At 38.6% G+C, this 16,264-nt stretch overlaps 1 protein-coding gene across 4 annotated transcripts in view; it reads left to right on the plus strand.

The window, feature by feature from the left end:
- KCNQ5 (potassium voltage-gated channel subfamily Q member 5) overlaps positions 1-16,264 on the plus strand; it is a 268,932-nt gene that overhangs the window by 177,803 nt on the left and 74,865 nt on the right. For all 4 annotated transcript variants that reach the window (XM_079299139.1, XM_079299141.1, XM_079299140.1 and 1 more), the window contains exon 2: positions 7,808-7,898. In XM_079299139.1, coding sequence (XP_079155265.1) covers positions 7,808-7,898 — 91 coding nt within the window. The remainder of the gene's footprint in view (positions 1-7,807; positions 7,899-16,264) is intronic.

The raw sequence follows: 16,264 nt of genomic DNA on the forward strand, positions 1-16,264 counted from the left end.
TTCTTTTAAGTTTGCTCTGTTAATTAAAAAAAAATCCAACCAAACATGTGGTAGAGGCAATATTTTTATCTTAAATCCTGTAGACCCAAAAAGCTGATTTTATAGTGGATTATGCTGGTGATTGCAGAACATGTTTTTCTTGCACATCTATAATTTTCTTGTATTAAGAATTATTTTTCTCATTAGCAAGACATCTAAGTACAGTATGTTAGCTGGCACTTTTACAGAAAAAGGTTACTTGAGTTACTTTTGCCCTAGGCTGTGAAAAAGGTTTAGAAAAAATAGACTGAAATAGAAAAATTATTTTAAAGAAAAGGTATATAGTGGTCTTCACTTCCCCAGCTTCATATTTCTTTAAATTTTCTCTATTTCATTATATTAAAGTTTTTATTTTGTATATGTTCTAAAAAAAATATATAAATTCTGCAACCTCTTCTCAGTGATAGTCAACATAGTTTCTATTCATATTTTAAATTAATTTCCTTGTGAAGTATCTGTGGTCAAGCAAAGGTTGCTATGTAAGGTACCAGACTTTTCAGTGCGTGTTGGAGCTATTTCATGAAAAAGAAAAAACCTACAGAGTTGTTTAAATACAAATTTTATTTACTAAATTAAGCATTCACATTTGAATATTTTGGCCTACAAAAAGAGCTATACTTTGAGATTGATAAAAAGAGCATTTTGTCATTTTCTACAGGTTTGAAGCAAATCAGTATAATGCTTCCTTATCATTAAAATAGTTATAATCTGGAGAAGCACATGCTTTATTCTTATTTTTCTCTTATCTCCTGTTGAATCAAATGAAAATAGAAAATATCTAAGTCACAAGTATCTCTGAGGGTTAAGAAAAAGCATTTTTTGTTTTATTTTGTTTTATTTTGAGAGAATGGGCTTCAAGGAAGCTCCTTTTTTGGAACCCTGGTGAAACTTATCTTGATGTTTTATTTTTTGTCTATGATGGAATGGATTATCAATTGTGCATTTCATGATGCTTTTATTTGTACCCCATAGGTACCTGAGCTATGTGATTTGCTTTGTTTTGATATCATCTCCTATTATAGCCTCTTCATTGCTTTGTCAATAGAAGCCAAATACAATCACTTAGCAGTGATTGTAACTCTGCTAAAAATACAATTCCTTAAAATTTAAACTTTTTTCCTTCTTGATAAACTGTTCTAATTTTTAGAAAGAGTAAATATCCCACAGTCAAACAAAAAATATTTTTTTCACAGCCTTACAAAACTTAGCTTGCTAAATGAGTTGCTTCAGCAGTTTGATCAGTTTTTTAGAAAGTCAGACATGAAATTCAGGTCAGATTTCTATACCTCTGGAAAATGTAGCAATTAACCCAAAGAAAGAATATATTAAAAGACAGGTTTGCTGCAATACTTTTTTTCTCAAAAATTATTTATTAAGATTCTTATCCAGTTCATTCTCTCATTCTAAGACTGTGAGGTCTTCATAATTTACCTCTCCACAGCCAGGGTTGTACTATTTCTGGGTAGAAGGTAGTGCAGTATCAAGCTCTCAACATGCTACACTCTTGTTCTTGAAGAAAAGGTTGAAGTGCAAGTCATTTTAAAGGAAGTCTAGAGAAGAAATTTATGAGCTTTTTCTATGGAAGAGCGCTTATTCTCCATGCAGCTTTTGTCAAACATTCTTAACAAATTGTAATAACCTTTGTCATATCTCATTTTCTTGCATAAACAAGTCACGCTGAAACTATAAATGATGGAAAATTTAATCCACATGGCTTGTGCTATCAAAACTGTTAAACTGTATTCTTTTCCACCATGTCAGCAGTGCATTATCTGTTTTATAGGAATGTTGAAAAGATTACTTTTTAAGGGAGATAGTGCAGGACCTGTGTAAATGACCACCTCATGCCTGCATTAGATGACGTTTTCATTTTCAGTTCTTCCTGGAGCTAGGAAAATGCTTCAGCATTTCTTTTCCATCTCCTGCCAGATTCCCACCCACCTGTGATAACTGTCAGCTCAGAGGCACCAGGAAGGGCCCAGAGGCTGAGTTTGCTGTCAGGTTTGTGCTGCCTTCCTGCCTTGGGCAGTCATGTCTGCTCTGGGATGGAAATTGGTCCACCAGCTCTCAGGTGAAAAATATTCACAATTCCTCCTCTGTGGGAACTTGGTGCCTTGAAAATTCTATGTAGTTACAAAAATAACTCCTGGTCCAGGAGAATGATATTTTTTCTTCTGTCCTCCCCAGCAGCTGCATGGGATACTGAATCTGTAAATTTTCTCTTTCGCACATCAAGAGGAGTGAGAGTGCTGATAACACCTAGCCAAGGCAGATCTGTCTTTTTGTTTTTTGTGAGAGAGTTGTTCACCAAAATTAATAGCCCCATGAAAGTGTAGCTGTTCTATTAAAGACTGTCTTTCTTTCCTTTTTTAATAGGGTTTTCTCTGAGTATTTCACCCATTTATCTAAACCTGTAATGTATCTATCAGTGCTATCCATCCAGTATAATCTTCAGCACATTTATTTGTCTAATGCCTCACATTAAAAAATCATGTAAAGGCTGCACTGGATTACTCAACACAGCAAGATCCTGATCCCTGTCAAGAAAGCATGGTCACTGCCCCTGGCTGTGGGAAGAATTACTTATGGAGGGACTCAAAGAGCTTCTTTGTAGACTCAGACCTAGTGAATGCAATGAACTTCCTCTAAATTTGCCAGCAACTGCATTAGTATACCAGGGAGAAAAGTAAGAGCTACTTTTTGGTTATAGTAAGAGTTAGCAAAAGCTTTCAAACATTTTCTACCTTCCATACAAAATCCAGGATAATGGCACTATCAACAGTTTGCAAACAGTTTTGGTCGTAGTGAATGTCCTTACTTGCATGGGGATCAAATTAGACCTCAAATAACATTGGAAAATAACTCTGGTGGTCTAAATAGATTAATTATACCTATTTAACAGTGATACATTTTTACTATTTACAGAAGAGGCCACAAAAGTTTGCAGATGTTTAACTTTTGATTATTTTAATTCTAGCAGTAATTTATGTAGCAAAATAGATCTTAAAGATCTTCCCAGGGTGTATTTTTTGTCCTTATGATACTCCTTGAGTAATGCTTTAAGAATTGCTTTAGGCTGAACACCCTCTTCCATATGAACAGCCTTTAAATCAAACAGTAGTAAAGTTCTGATGAAAATTATATAAATGGAGAATTGGTAGGTCCTAATTAACCAATTAGAAAAGTTTATGAGAAGCAGTTTGATTAAATATCAAAGCTTCTGAGTTTATTATCTTTCATAAACTGGCTTTTCTCCAATTAGTATATGCTTTCAGGAGCAGGGGAATAAGATGAAAGGATCTGCAACAAAACTGATTACTGCTGAAACAAAATGGAAGTTGCTGCTTTTCATAAAATACAAGGCTATGGCAGTACTTGAGTAATTTTATGGGAAGTTGCTGCCTGAGGCGTATGTTTTACTGTCTGATACTGAATGCATGAGGAAAAACCATCTGTTTTTTTCAGCCTGAACAATTATATGATCCAGACTGAATCACTAGAGGCCAAATATAATTGCTCTGTGTTTTGCTTTTTACTACTCTCTACCTACAGCAGCATGCTCTTGTACAGCATGTATTGTAGCACACAGTTCAAATGATGGCATGGGAAAATCCTTTTTCTTCTGTTGTGGGTTATCAAATTACTGTCCAGGGCTTAATGCAATCATCTACACTTCATCTGTCACTGGAGATATAATTCACAATAGGAAAGAACAATTTCTGATTAACTTTGACCACTGTGATGTTTGAACCTTAGAGACTTACTTTTGCTGGGCAGAGCCTCATTTTTACAGTCAGTCAGGTGAAAGTTGTTGCTGCATCCTTCATGCCTTCAGTTCCAGCTGGGAGAAAGGAAAGGTGCTTTCATTCCATGGCCTGAGTAAACAGATTACACTAAAGAGATAGCTAATGAATCCTCACTATTAGTTTACTGTGAAGAAAAGCACTTCAGTGATATATAAACTACTGGAAATATTCCACTTTTGTTGTTAGTGTTGTGTTTTACAGCACCTCAGTGTATGCTTTTGGTTTGCCAGGCTAGTAGGACTGGGTTTCTCCCCTCCACAAAAGTGCTTAGAGTTTAATTTTAGACATAATGTTCTGAGTGGCACTAAAAGAAGTGTTCAGTGTTGGAGAAAGGAATGAGGGACAGAGGGGCAATGTTTGAATGTGTGGGTGGATAAATGCAAATATTTTGCTTTTGTTGAATAATAATAATAATAATAATAAATAATACACTATGCCCTTTTTTGCATTTCTGGAAAAACTCAGAGCAAGAGTTATAGAAGTTTGGGAAAATTTTTTTCCAAGACTTTTTATGTATTGCTGTGAGGATTGTTTCTGTTCCTTATGCATAAACTGCAGAACTATGTCAACCAGGTGCTAATCCACACTGCACCTGGCTTTCCTGAATATTTGCTTTTATTTTGATTAATACACTGCTTAACTGTACTCATGCCCTCTCCTGACTCACTTTTCCCATCTATTGTGAATAAACACCTTGCCCACAGTGATATTCTTAAACATAATCCTGACAGACTATGGCAAAGCAAGTGGTGGGTGAATGGATGATGGTTTTATGTAGGATTGGGCTGTGACTTAAAAGGCTCAGCTTTATTCCACATGTTTATTCCACTTTCTGTGTAGCCTTAGGCAAGTCCCTTACCTTTACTGTGCCATGGTCTCCAACTGTGATATGGGAACAAGAAACTACTTTTTCCTGCTGTGTCTGTTTTCCATAATTGTGCTATAAGAAATCTCTTCCAAGTGAAAACTGGTATTGTGTGTTTGGATAAGACCCAGTACAACTGGGCCTCCAATTTAGTTGGTATTACAGGAATAAAACCAAATGAGCAGTTTTTAATACTTAAACACAAAGGAAGTAAGCAAATGTCATTTTAATTGATTCAGGTCTAAAGAAACTCAGCAAAAGGAAATTACATTCTTTTACTGTAAATTCTTAGTCACTTCTTAATTTTATTTTGCCCTCCATGCAAGCCTTAATGAGAAGAAACCGCATTTATACCTATGTCAGTAGGATGTAATTATAGGGGGGTTGCATCTGAAGGCTGCAGCAGCTGAAACTACCAGTAATGTTCTGTGAGATTTTCCATTTTTGTGAAGTGAAGGGGAGAAAAATTGCTCACAAGATGGATTTTTGTCACTAATCACAAAATCATCAAAAAATAGAATAACAGAAAAACAGGATCACAGAATGGTTTGGAGCTGGAAGGAATGTTAAGATCATCCATTTCCAACCTCCCTGCCATGGGCAGAGAATCTTCCACTAGACCAGGTTGCTCAGAGCCCCATCCGACCTGACCTTGAACACCGCCAGGAATGGGACACCCACAAATTCTCTGGGTAACCTGTTCCAGTGCACCCTCACAGTCAAGAATCTATTCCTAATATCTAACCTAAATCTTACATCCTTCAGCTTAAGGCCGTGCCCCTTTTCCTATGTGAGTCATGCCCTGGTGAGAAGTCCCTCCCCAGCTTTCCTGCAGGCACCATTTTGGGAATGGAAGGCTGCTCCAAGGTCTTCCTGAAGCCTTCACTTCTGAGGGGAGGCTGAACCTTGATTCTCCCAGCCTGAACTCACAGGTGAACTGGTCCAGCACAGTGATCAGTTTGGGGGCTCTCCTCTGGGAGATGTCCCAACCAGCCAGTGCCATCCTTGTGCTGAGAGCCCCAGAGCAGGATGCAGTGCTCCAGCTGCAGTCTCACAGAGCAGGGAGGGGAATCACCTTCTCAGCCTCTGGCCAGCTCCTTGTGGTGCAGCCCAGGATGTGGTTGACTTTCTGGGCTGTGAGCATGCATTGCCAGGTCATGTTGAACTTTTTGTCCCAAGTCTTTCTCCCCAGGGCTGCCTTTGATCCATTCTCTGCCCAGCCTGTACTTGTGCCTGGGATTACATGAATCTTGAATGAGTTCTTTATTTAATCTTGAAGCATGTGTTGATCTTCACCTTTCTCTAGTCCAGAAGATAAGACTTGCCAATGGTGTATGCCAAATGTGCACTTTACCCTCTTGGATACTGTTTTATTTACAGTCCTTAATAGAATTTATGTACAAGCTCCTACCATATTTGATTTTCAGAGTAGAACTTGTCCCCAGCAATTATGTGATACGCTACAAAATGTGCCTCCAAAATCTTATTGCATTGCAGATAGAGATTTTCTACTAGAGATTCTGAAGACTAGACTTATATTTTTATGTAATGAATATTATATCCTTCTATATTACATCACACATGGAAAGTTCATATGTTCTGTGGGAAAAAGTCATCATAGCTCCTGAAGCACAAGTGTATGCAGATGCAGCAATATATTAAAGTTATATCCACTAGTTAGAAACACAGAAGCATGTAGGTTGAAAAAAGCCTCTGTCAGTCTTCCAGTCCAACCTCCTGTTGAAGCAGAGCTTACTTCAAAGTCAGACCATGGCCTTTTTCAGCCAAGTTTTGCAAGCTTTGGGGGCAGAGGTTTCACAGTGTGGTGCATTGACCCTGGGTGCCCAACAAAGCCTTCCTTGTCATTCCCCTTCCTCAGCTGGATGGAGGAGAGAAAGTTTAACAAAAGGCTCATGGGTCAAAATAAGGGCAGGGAGGGATATGTATCTGCATTAATTACAATATCTGTTCATGTGGGTTAGAATATCAGCTAATGAGTGCCAGCAATTCAGACAAAAGTCAAAGGCCTGCTCTTTGTTGGTTGACTCGTTGTGCAGCATGACTGACAAGTGTTTCAAGAAGAAATTTAGCAGAAGAATCAGTAGAATCAGTTATTGCTGGGTGCTAATTAGTCAGTTCATGATACTGTGGGTAAAATGAACCTCTTTTCTGATCCACTTCATAGATGGCTTCACTACCGCAGTGGTATTGTTGGTGAAGCAATACAAGAGGGAAGGATACTCACCACCAACAGTATATGTGTCAGAGCAATGCCAGTTCTGCTGGCTCATACCTGAAGCACATCTGCTGTGACCACTAAGGGCTGGACATGGGAAATGCAGGAATTTCTGCAGTGGTATAATTTGTTTGGATCTTCCTCACAAAAAGTTTTAGCTTTTTTTTGCCTGCGTATATTCCTCAGTATCATGAAACATACAGGCTCGTGCAAACTCAAAATTTTGCTCATGTTTTCCTGATTGTAACTGCCTGGCTTGTGTAATTGTTTTAGCTTCTTCAGCAGAATGTGGGATGCTAAGTTAGTTCCCAGAATGGAGCCTGTTCATTGAGGACAGTGATGCCATATCTCTGCCTCTCCCTGCAGGTAGTTTGTTCACGAAGTCTGCTGCTCACCAGGAGATTGTTTTGGATGGACAGATAGGTTCAATAAGCAGCTTAGCTATTCAGTAAGCTTATGCAGCAGGTATTTGTGGCCAGTTGTGGGAGAAATGATTTTTCAGACCTGGAAAGAACCCTCCCACTGGAGATCTTTCTTTAAAGACACTTAGATTATCTGGACTGCATAAACGTATACAGGACTGTGATACAAAAAGTAATATCTGTGTATGTTGGGTCATTTTCCCAAGAAAATCTTGTTTCTCTGAATTCTATTAGTGTTGCTCAGAAACATATAGATTTAATAAAAGGTTATTATTCTAACATCTTTAGTGAACTAAGTTAAGTGGTAGTTGTATTCCCCTCTACTAGTGAAGACTGTTCAGAGACAGTCTTCTATTATTGCTGGTGAAGTACAGTCAATATAGATACTGGGTCAGGGTACTTAAAATATTAACAATTATTAATATTCTTTCTTTTTCAGTTTTCTCCTTGTGTTTGGTTGCTTGATTTTGTCCGTGTTTTCTACTATTCCTGAACACACAAAACTTGCCTCTGGTTGTCTCTTCATTTTGGTAAGTGAAAATTCTAAATACAAGACAGTTTTACAGATACTTTTGTATACATTCAAATCATCTCCCTCACCATGGAAGAAGTAATATAATACAATAACTGAGCACTTAAAAAAAAAAATCAGACTTTTCCCCAAAATGATGAAAAAAAAAAAGATAAAATAAAGGATTCCTCTGTCTTTTTATTTAAAAACAGGTCAGATGGTAAGGCAGTGCTAATGGAGTATGGTACTGCATCCTCTTCTTTGCTTGAGAAGTCCTGTGGCTTATAACTGATAGATTTTCCACTACAGTTTGGCAGTGACTGAGCATGAAAGGCCTTTGATATTGCTGCTGTCATTTATAAAGTCAGTATGTAGTAAGAGGCACTTAAAATAGGAATTAATTTTGGTATCTTAGATACGGATTTGGGCTAGCTATTGGTAGATTCTGACATTTTAGTAGCAGTTGGATCTGGCAGTTTTCATTATTTCTTCATGATACAAGCTTTTGTATTATGTTTATCTCTCCTTTTTCCCTTCTGAGGTAAATGAAAATTACTTTAATCCCTAAAAAGTGCTTAACATTTTTCATGTATTGTATGGATGCCACTTTATTCATCTGCCTCTTGATGGTCCATTTAGCTCTGCAAGTGATGGCCTGAGGATAGGCAGCAGTCAATATCAAAAGGTCACCATATACCCAGAGTCACTGTGGTTATTTCAGTCCCATGTATTCAGCAGACTATGGCTTGCTAGGTAGCACCTGAGGAGAAGTAACTGCTGACAGATGCCAACATTTTAATTCTGATCACTGCATATATCAAAAGCTCTGCTCTTCAGAACAGCTCCCTAATTAATTATGGCATGAGCAGTCTGATAAGCTTAACTATGTAGGCGTGCTATGTCTTTACAGCACAATGGGCCACTGAACCAAATGTCCAATGCTGGCTAGGTGCAGGTATGTGGTGTTCTGCTCCATTGGATGGTATCTTAGCAGGGCTAATCAGGGAGAACCATGCTGAGTATTGCAATTTTCATCCTAGACATATTAGTGCTTTTTGCTTCTCTGAAGAAAAGATCAAGTGGCATTAGACCAGCTTAAAATGGTCAGATTTAAACCTACACTCATATCTAGACCCATTATTTACAAATCTGAACAATACTTGGTAAATAGAAATCTGTCTGAATGTTCTGCAGCTGGTTCTATTATTGTAACTGGTACACTGATTGCTAAGATTTTTTGGTATAGAAAACAGGAAAATCTGATTAATCTGAAAATACCCTATTTGTAATATAAGGTGCTTTTGTGACAAGTAATCTGTTTTTCTGTGTACTTATGCAAATTGGTCACAGAAATGCCATTTGTTCTGACATAAAATATGCATTTCCCATGAGCCACATATCTGTTGATTGTGTTGGTACACTTAGCACTGCTGATTCCTCAGCTGGCTCCCTGTACTGTGCCATGGGTCTCACACGTGGATGTGCAGGAGCTCTGTGAAGACCTGGCTTTGCTCCCAGCACTGGGAGAGGTGTGGTGAGCTCTGATTGCTGGTGCACCAGTCCTGGAAGAGGTGTCCATCAGCAGAGCTGCTCAGTGTCTGCTGGGGCAGACTTTGGTGCTTTTTGCTGCTATGGCTTCAAAGATGAGCTTTGTCTATCTTTACTGTTCTGACTGTACATCCCATGGCATCCTCTGAACGTGGAATAGGCCTTGAGGAGGAAGAGGGTGGATGGTTGATCCTTGAAGTATCAACACTAGCCTCATCCAGCATTTATATACTGCATTTCTATGTCTATACTATAGCCTGTTCAGCAAACCTTTGGCAGGAATAAACCTAGTGATGATAAATTTTGCATCTCCTGCCATGGGTCTCTAATGGAGAAAAATATAAACACAGCAAAGTATAAAGTTCCGTAAGCAGGCTAAAGCTGACTGCTTTATTGCAGTTTGCTGATGCATGGTTTGTTCCTTCTCTACATACTGAATTATTAGCTGATATTAACAATGTTATCAAAACAGACTTTTGCAACCACAAACCAAGAGGAAAATGCATTCCTACGTAAACTCAAGAGCAGCTGTTTTGGCTGTGCCAACACCTAACTGCAGTCACTAGAGTTTTTGCAACCTTTTCCTTGCAGTGATTCACACAGCTCTTCCAAATGTGTCATTTAGTAAGACAGCTGTACTATCAGATCTGGTTTAATACTGCTTGTGCTTTGTGCTTGAAATAGAAGATGTGTGTTTATTTTCTAATGAAGTACCGTACAAATATAACAATCCATAGAGCTGCCTGCTGGGTTTCTGTGAACTGTTTGTTTTGCAGATTTATTCCAGATGGTGTCCCCTACAGCCATGTTAATTGGCTAAAAAGCTAATGTAATGTCCCTTCAACTTAATACCTGGGCTGCTGCGTGCAGTGGCACCTGTGGCTCTTGACGTATTGCAGCTATTCACAGTTACAAAGGGAGATTGAAGAGGGAAGTGTAGATGAGCTGAGCAAACCTTTCCCTCCTTCTCAGAAAGGCCAGAGGAGCTGAGATTATTCTTCCAGTCAGTTCCATTTATCTGCCTGAGCTGTGCCTTACAAGGGAGCCGAGAACATATCTCCTAATCACTGCATCCCAAATACTCTCTCAGAAACATGCAACAACATGTGATAGCTCAAAGCAAATCATTTAGGAGAGCAGTAATAGCTGAGGGCTTCTGAGCTTCAGCAGAGGTTAATGCACTTATGTGGGCTGCAGAAATGCCTGAGCTCTGCTCAGGCTGAGCCAAACCTGCCCTGCTGTGTTGTGTTGGATCCAGCTCCAATTCTGGCATTCACACGAGCATTACTGTGTTCCAAGGCATCTTCTTATCAGGAAACCTGTCAAGGGAAACACCTTTAATATTTTAATCTTATGTTTCAAATGAAAGTCATGCAGATAAATTAAGTGCATGTTACATATGGTGTTGTTGGATTGTTGCATCAGTAATCCATTTGGTTAGATTTGTGTCCAGAAAAAATAAGAGTAACTGGAAGGAGAGCATCAGATAAAACTCCTTATACCCACCATGATAATGATGCTTCCGCCTCATCTGTGCACACAACTTCTGGCACTTGAGTTGTAACAGTGATATATCCCAGACAGGCAGTAGAATAAAAATCTACTTCAGCATCAAAATAAACCACAAGCAGCTTAAGAATCCAACTAACATAGCAAGTAAATAATTTTTGGTGTATTGCTGATCTACAAGTACATCTGCTAGCACTTTATCAAATAATAAACACAAGGGGAGTAAAACTGAGGCTGTGAAGGCAAAATCAAATCTTTTGGGGAAGATAGCCAAGAAAGAATATTTTCTGGAACTCAAGGTCATCTACTCTCTTGACCAAACTCTCTATATTTTAATTTTATTTTCAACTAAAGCTGAAAGTTATGTGAATTTCTGCTTCACTTCTGTTTCTTTGCTGTCAATGCCAGAAAATTAATAAAATATTTTTTGTTGACCCAGGAAGATTTGACAAATTGAGAATAAAGAAAGGTCTTGGATCAGTTTAAAAGTTTCATTTGATCTGGCAAAAAATATTATTTGTCTATTTGATTATTTTAGAACTTTTGTCTTAAAATTCAGATTAAGGTCATAGGAAACAAAATTTCATTTTCATTGAAGTGAGAAAGCATCCCATTTTCTTTTGTAATTTTAATTTTTAATCAAGATGGGTAGATGGAAAAATGCAAGTGAATTTCTGCAGGATTGGTTTTATCAAATCAGTGTTGTGGTTTTCTCTGAAAATGGCTGGTGTAGAAAGCTGTACCCAGATTTGTAGAATAAAGGCCTCTAAAAATGTACTCTAGGAACACATTCTTCAGGCAGAAATAGCTCCCAAGATATAAAAGCAGACAGCGTGTTCAGGATGAAGCTGGTTTCTCCATGTACTGTGGTCACTTACACAAACCCAAAAGGAGAGTCCACCAAGTGCTTCTAGCAATTAATATATTTCCTTTTTTTTTTTTCTCTTAATATTTTTCTATAAAACAAAGAGTGTACACACTGATTTAAAACCATAGGGTAAAGCTGCCCCATAGCAGGTAAGCATATATTCAATTTGTCTCTGCTCTAGGAAGTAAGTCCACTCACAAGAATTTTATCATACAAATCTGCTACAGCATTGTAAAGCTAGCCAGGGCGGATTTTAAAAGCAGAGATGGATATTGCTCAGTTTAAAAAAAACAAATAGCATTTTTCAATTTAGATTGTACCAGCACTTGAATTCTCTTGCTATGCAAAGGACTTAATGATGGCTCTATAGGACCAGCTATCAAGGCATAAAAAGTAAAAATGATCTTGAAAAATTTCAATTATAAATACATTTCTAACAGTAAAGGATAGACCATAATACTAGAATTTTGTTGAGTCTTCTTCAGAGAAAAACAGATTAATTGATCCCAGAGCTAAAAATCAGCGAGTTTGTTAAAACTCAAAATCAGTTACTCAAGAAATACTGATTTCTAGTGTTTTATTTTCCAAATCAAATCTTAGCTTTGAAATTTCAAAATTCCTCAAAGAAATCTCTGAAAAATTACATTAGAGATACAACAGTGATGTTATCAAAGACAGACTAAGAGAGGGAAATATAATGTTAATAAAGTAAAAACCTTAATGTTTTCAGTCTTGTTTGGATTCATGTATTATAATAACATAAGCAAAAACAAACCAACCATGCCATAATAAACTACCTGTTAGCTTTGAAAATATTCTTACCATATAAAAATGAATATTTTCGCATCTTTTCTGTTTAAATTGATGCTCTCCTATTATGTATACAGATTTTACCAAGTCAGAGCTGTCTGTTGTTAAAAAATCTGAACAAATTTCATCATGACTGCTTGTAAACCTTTGTGTGGAAACAGAACAGACTTCCCACTGGAAACGTGAGTGCTGGATGCACTTTGCTGAAAGTAAAAGTTATTACGAGGAAGTCTGACAGAAAGCAAAAATGTAAATTAAAAGACGGAGTTATTATAAACAGTGGCTGTCCTCAAAGCTGAATTCTCCTCTCAGAAGGCAGAGTTGGCACTTCCAACCAACCAGCAAAGCTCTCTAACAAACAACTACACACTGTAGCTATGGAGAGAGAGATGAAAGTAACCATAAAAATTATTTCCTAAAAACAGAACACAGCACTGCACCTAAAACTCTTGAGATATCTATATATTGTCAGAAGAAGGTATATATACTGTCAGCAGAAGGTATATATATTGTCAACAATGCTGAGGGTAACAAGTACACTTCAACAGATCAGAGAATAAAGATGCCTCACTCCTGGCATAAGCCTATTATTGATATGTTCTGGGATTGATTATATTGTTAGCAATCTTCTGTCCTTTCTTTTCTTTTATTCTTCCATATTAAGCAGAAATTACCTTTGTAAAGAAAAGATTGGAAATCACACACTGAACAGAATAATTTTTCTATTGTAATTAAAATTGCAATATATTATGTTCTACTGGGAAATCTTAAATGAGTTTGACGACTGAAGATGATTAAAACTGCATATGTGATCTACAATTAGGGAAAAAATAATCTCATAAGTGAATCACTTGAAGAAGGTAGGATGACTATGAACAGTTACCTCAAGTGCTACAGCATTCAGCAACAAATGCAATAGAAGGCAAGAGAGATTTTGTCATTGCCAGAGCAGAACCACCAATCAGCTGCATTTAACAAGAAATCTACATTTGATGTGCAATATTAGGATCACTAGAGTTGCCCACAAGTCAGTGGCTGCTGGATGAAATGCCATCCAAAAAATTATTTTCCATTCCTCCGAATGAATAGAGCACATATAGAGAAGTGGGTGGTAATGTGCAGTGGAGAAAGATGAATGGAAATGGCAAAACCAAGTTAGTGATAAATGGAACAAGTTCATGACCTTGTACAATTTTAATATTAAAATGACTAAACTATAGTAAGAAAGACAGTGTTGAATTTCTAAATAGGTACATTACACTGATTCATGTCATTGTTATCAGTTCCTGTATAAGAGCTGTTGTTAGCTTATCTAGTTTATGACATTGTATGGCTACATGCAGAGAGTCAGGAGAGAATGTACTGGTACTGAGAACAATCAGTTTCTGATTCCCTTTGTTTCCTAAAATGAATAGAATTAATATTCAAAGGCAGCAAATATATATAAAAAGCCTTTTAGCCAGCCTTTCCAGTGTCCACTTTCTCTGGAGAACACGGAATCTGTAGGAGGATTTTGAAATTAAGAGTGGAAAATGGGGAGGATTAGATGTCAGTAATGGGGTGGCAGGCTTTAGATTAATAAGGATCTAATTCTTTGAGGAGAGAAAAGCATATCTCCTTTTAGACTGATCAACATGTTGTGCTAAAAAACCAAACCAGCTGTCCTGGACTTCCTTTAAGGACAAATAAGCAACATTCCTTACACAACTGCTCTTCCCATAATGTGCCTTTTTCTTTTTTTATCACTTGAAATGATAGATAACAAGGTAGCATGGGAAATCACCTTCAAGGAATAAGTTTCTGAAGATGTGGATCTCTAATAATTTATGCTAGATCCTGAAGTATTGAGTTTTATTGGTTTCATGCCAGAGTTTGATATGAAGTTCGAGAGCTACATCCTTAAAACAGGCAAGAAACAGTTTAGATTGCCACAGATATTGGATAGATATCAAACTCTCTATCAGAAATTCAGACCTGACCTTTGTCAGGGAAATATTGATTTGCCAAATGGAAATGCAGAATATGTCCCCAGAGGAAAGCCAAAGTACATGGTTAAAAATAACATGCAAGGAAAAAATTCTACAAACCATTAAATGTCAAAAGGAAAAGTCTTGAAGAAAGCAGCATATCAGTGATATGAAAGCTGTTTGGAAATCTAGGGAAAATCCAGCATCTGAGTGACAGAAAAGCTGCATATCACTCCATCTCTTTGCAGAGATGTGACAAAGCACGTGAGGACACATCTTGCTGCATTGGAAATGTGAACTTTTCTCAAGTGACAGGAGAAATCTGTTTGCAAGATTCCGTGTAAAAACTGTGATTTCAAGCAAATGTCCAGCACACAGCTGGATAAACACACCATGCAATGGGAGAGCAACTCATGTGTTGGGCAATAAGGGTTGCAGTGAGTGGGGTGACATCAGACTGGGAACCTGTCACTACTGGGGTTCCACAGGGCTCCATCTCAGCCCTGTGCTCTTCAACATCTTCATAAATGACTTGGAGGCAGGACTGGAAAGGGATACCGAGCAAGTTCACAGACAATGCAGAGCTGGGAGGAGCTGCTGACTCCCCCCAGAGCAGGGAGGCCCCACAAATGAAAGGCTGGGCAACCACCAACCACATGAAATTCAACAGGAAAGTGCTGGATTCTGCACCTGGGATGGGCAAGGATGTACAGACAGACTGGAGAATGGGATGCTGAAAGCAGTGCCAGGGAAAGGGACTTGAGGGTCCTGGAGGATGGAAACTGCCCTGGCAGCCAGGAGGGCCAACCCTGTCCTGGGGGCAGCAGGCACAGCATCACCAGCAGGGCAGGGAGGGATTGTCCTGCTCTGCTCTGAGCTGGGGCAGCCTCAGCTCCAGTGCTGGGGCAGCTCTGGGTGCTGCAATGTAACACAGACATTAAACTATTAGAGAGTGCCCAAAGGAGGGCACAAGGATGGGGAAGGGCCTTGAGGGGAAGCGTGTGAGGAGCAGCTGAGGGCACTGGGTCTGTTCAGCCTGGAGGAGACTGAGGGGAGACCTCACTGCAGCTACAGCTTCATGGAGAGGGGAGAGGAGGGGCAGGCACTGATCTCTGCTCTGGGGGGACACTGACAGCACCCAGGGAATGGCCTGAAGCAGTGTCAGGAGAGGTTTAAGTTACATATTAGGAAAAGGTTCTTCACCCAGAGGGTGTTTGGGCACTGGAACAGGCTCCCCAGGGAAGTGATCACAGCCCCAAGCCTGACAGAGCTCTAGAAGTGTTTGAAGAATGCTCTTGGGCACAAGGTGTGACTCCTGGGGATGGTGCTGTGCAAGGCCAGGAGTTGGACTTATTGGTCCTTGTGGGTCCCTTCTGACTCAGCTTGCTGTGTGATTTTGTGATTCCATGAAATAAGTAATGAAATACAGGCAAAAACAAACAAATGAGAAAAAATCTCTAGGAATCCAGAGTAGACATACCTATAATGAAAAAATCCACCCAAAGTGAAGGTGATGGTAAATCACAGACACACAGTGGAATTAAGTTCAGTCCTGAGGACCCTGAGTCGCGGATGAATTTCAAAGGTGAATTTGCAAAATAAATACTGGCTGGTTTCGATTTTTAGGTTTTCATGAAGTACCTAAGGAAAGGGTGTATGTCATGGACAGGACAATAATAATAA

This window comes from Erithacus rubecula (genome assembly GCF_903797595.1).
Source record: "Erithacus rubecula genome assembly, chromosome: 2".
In the NCBI taxonomy this organism is placed as follows: Eukaryota; Metazoa; Chordata; class Aves; order Passeriformes; family Muscicapidae; genus Erithacus; species Erithacus rubecula.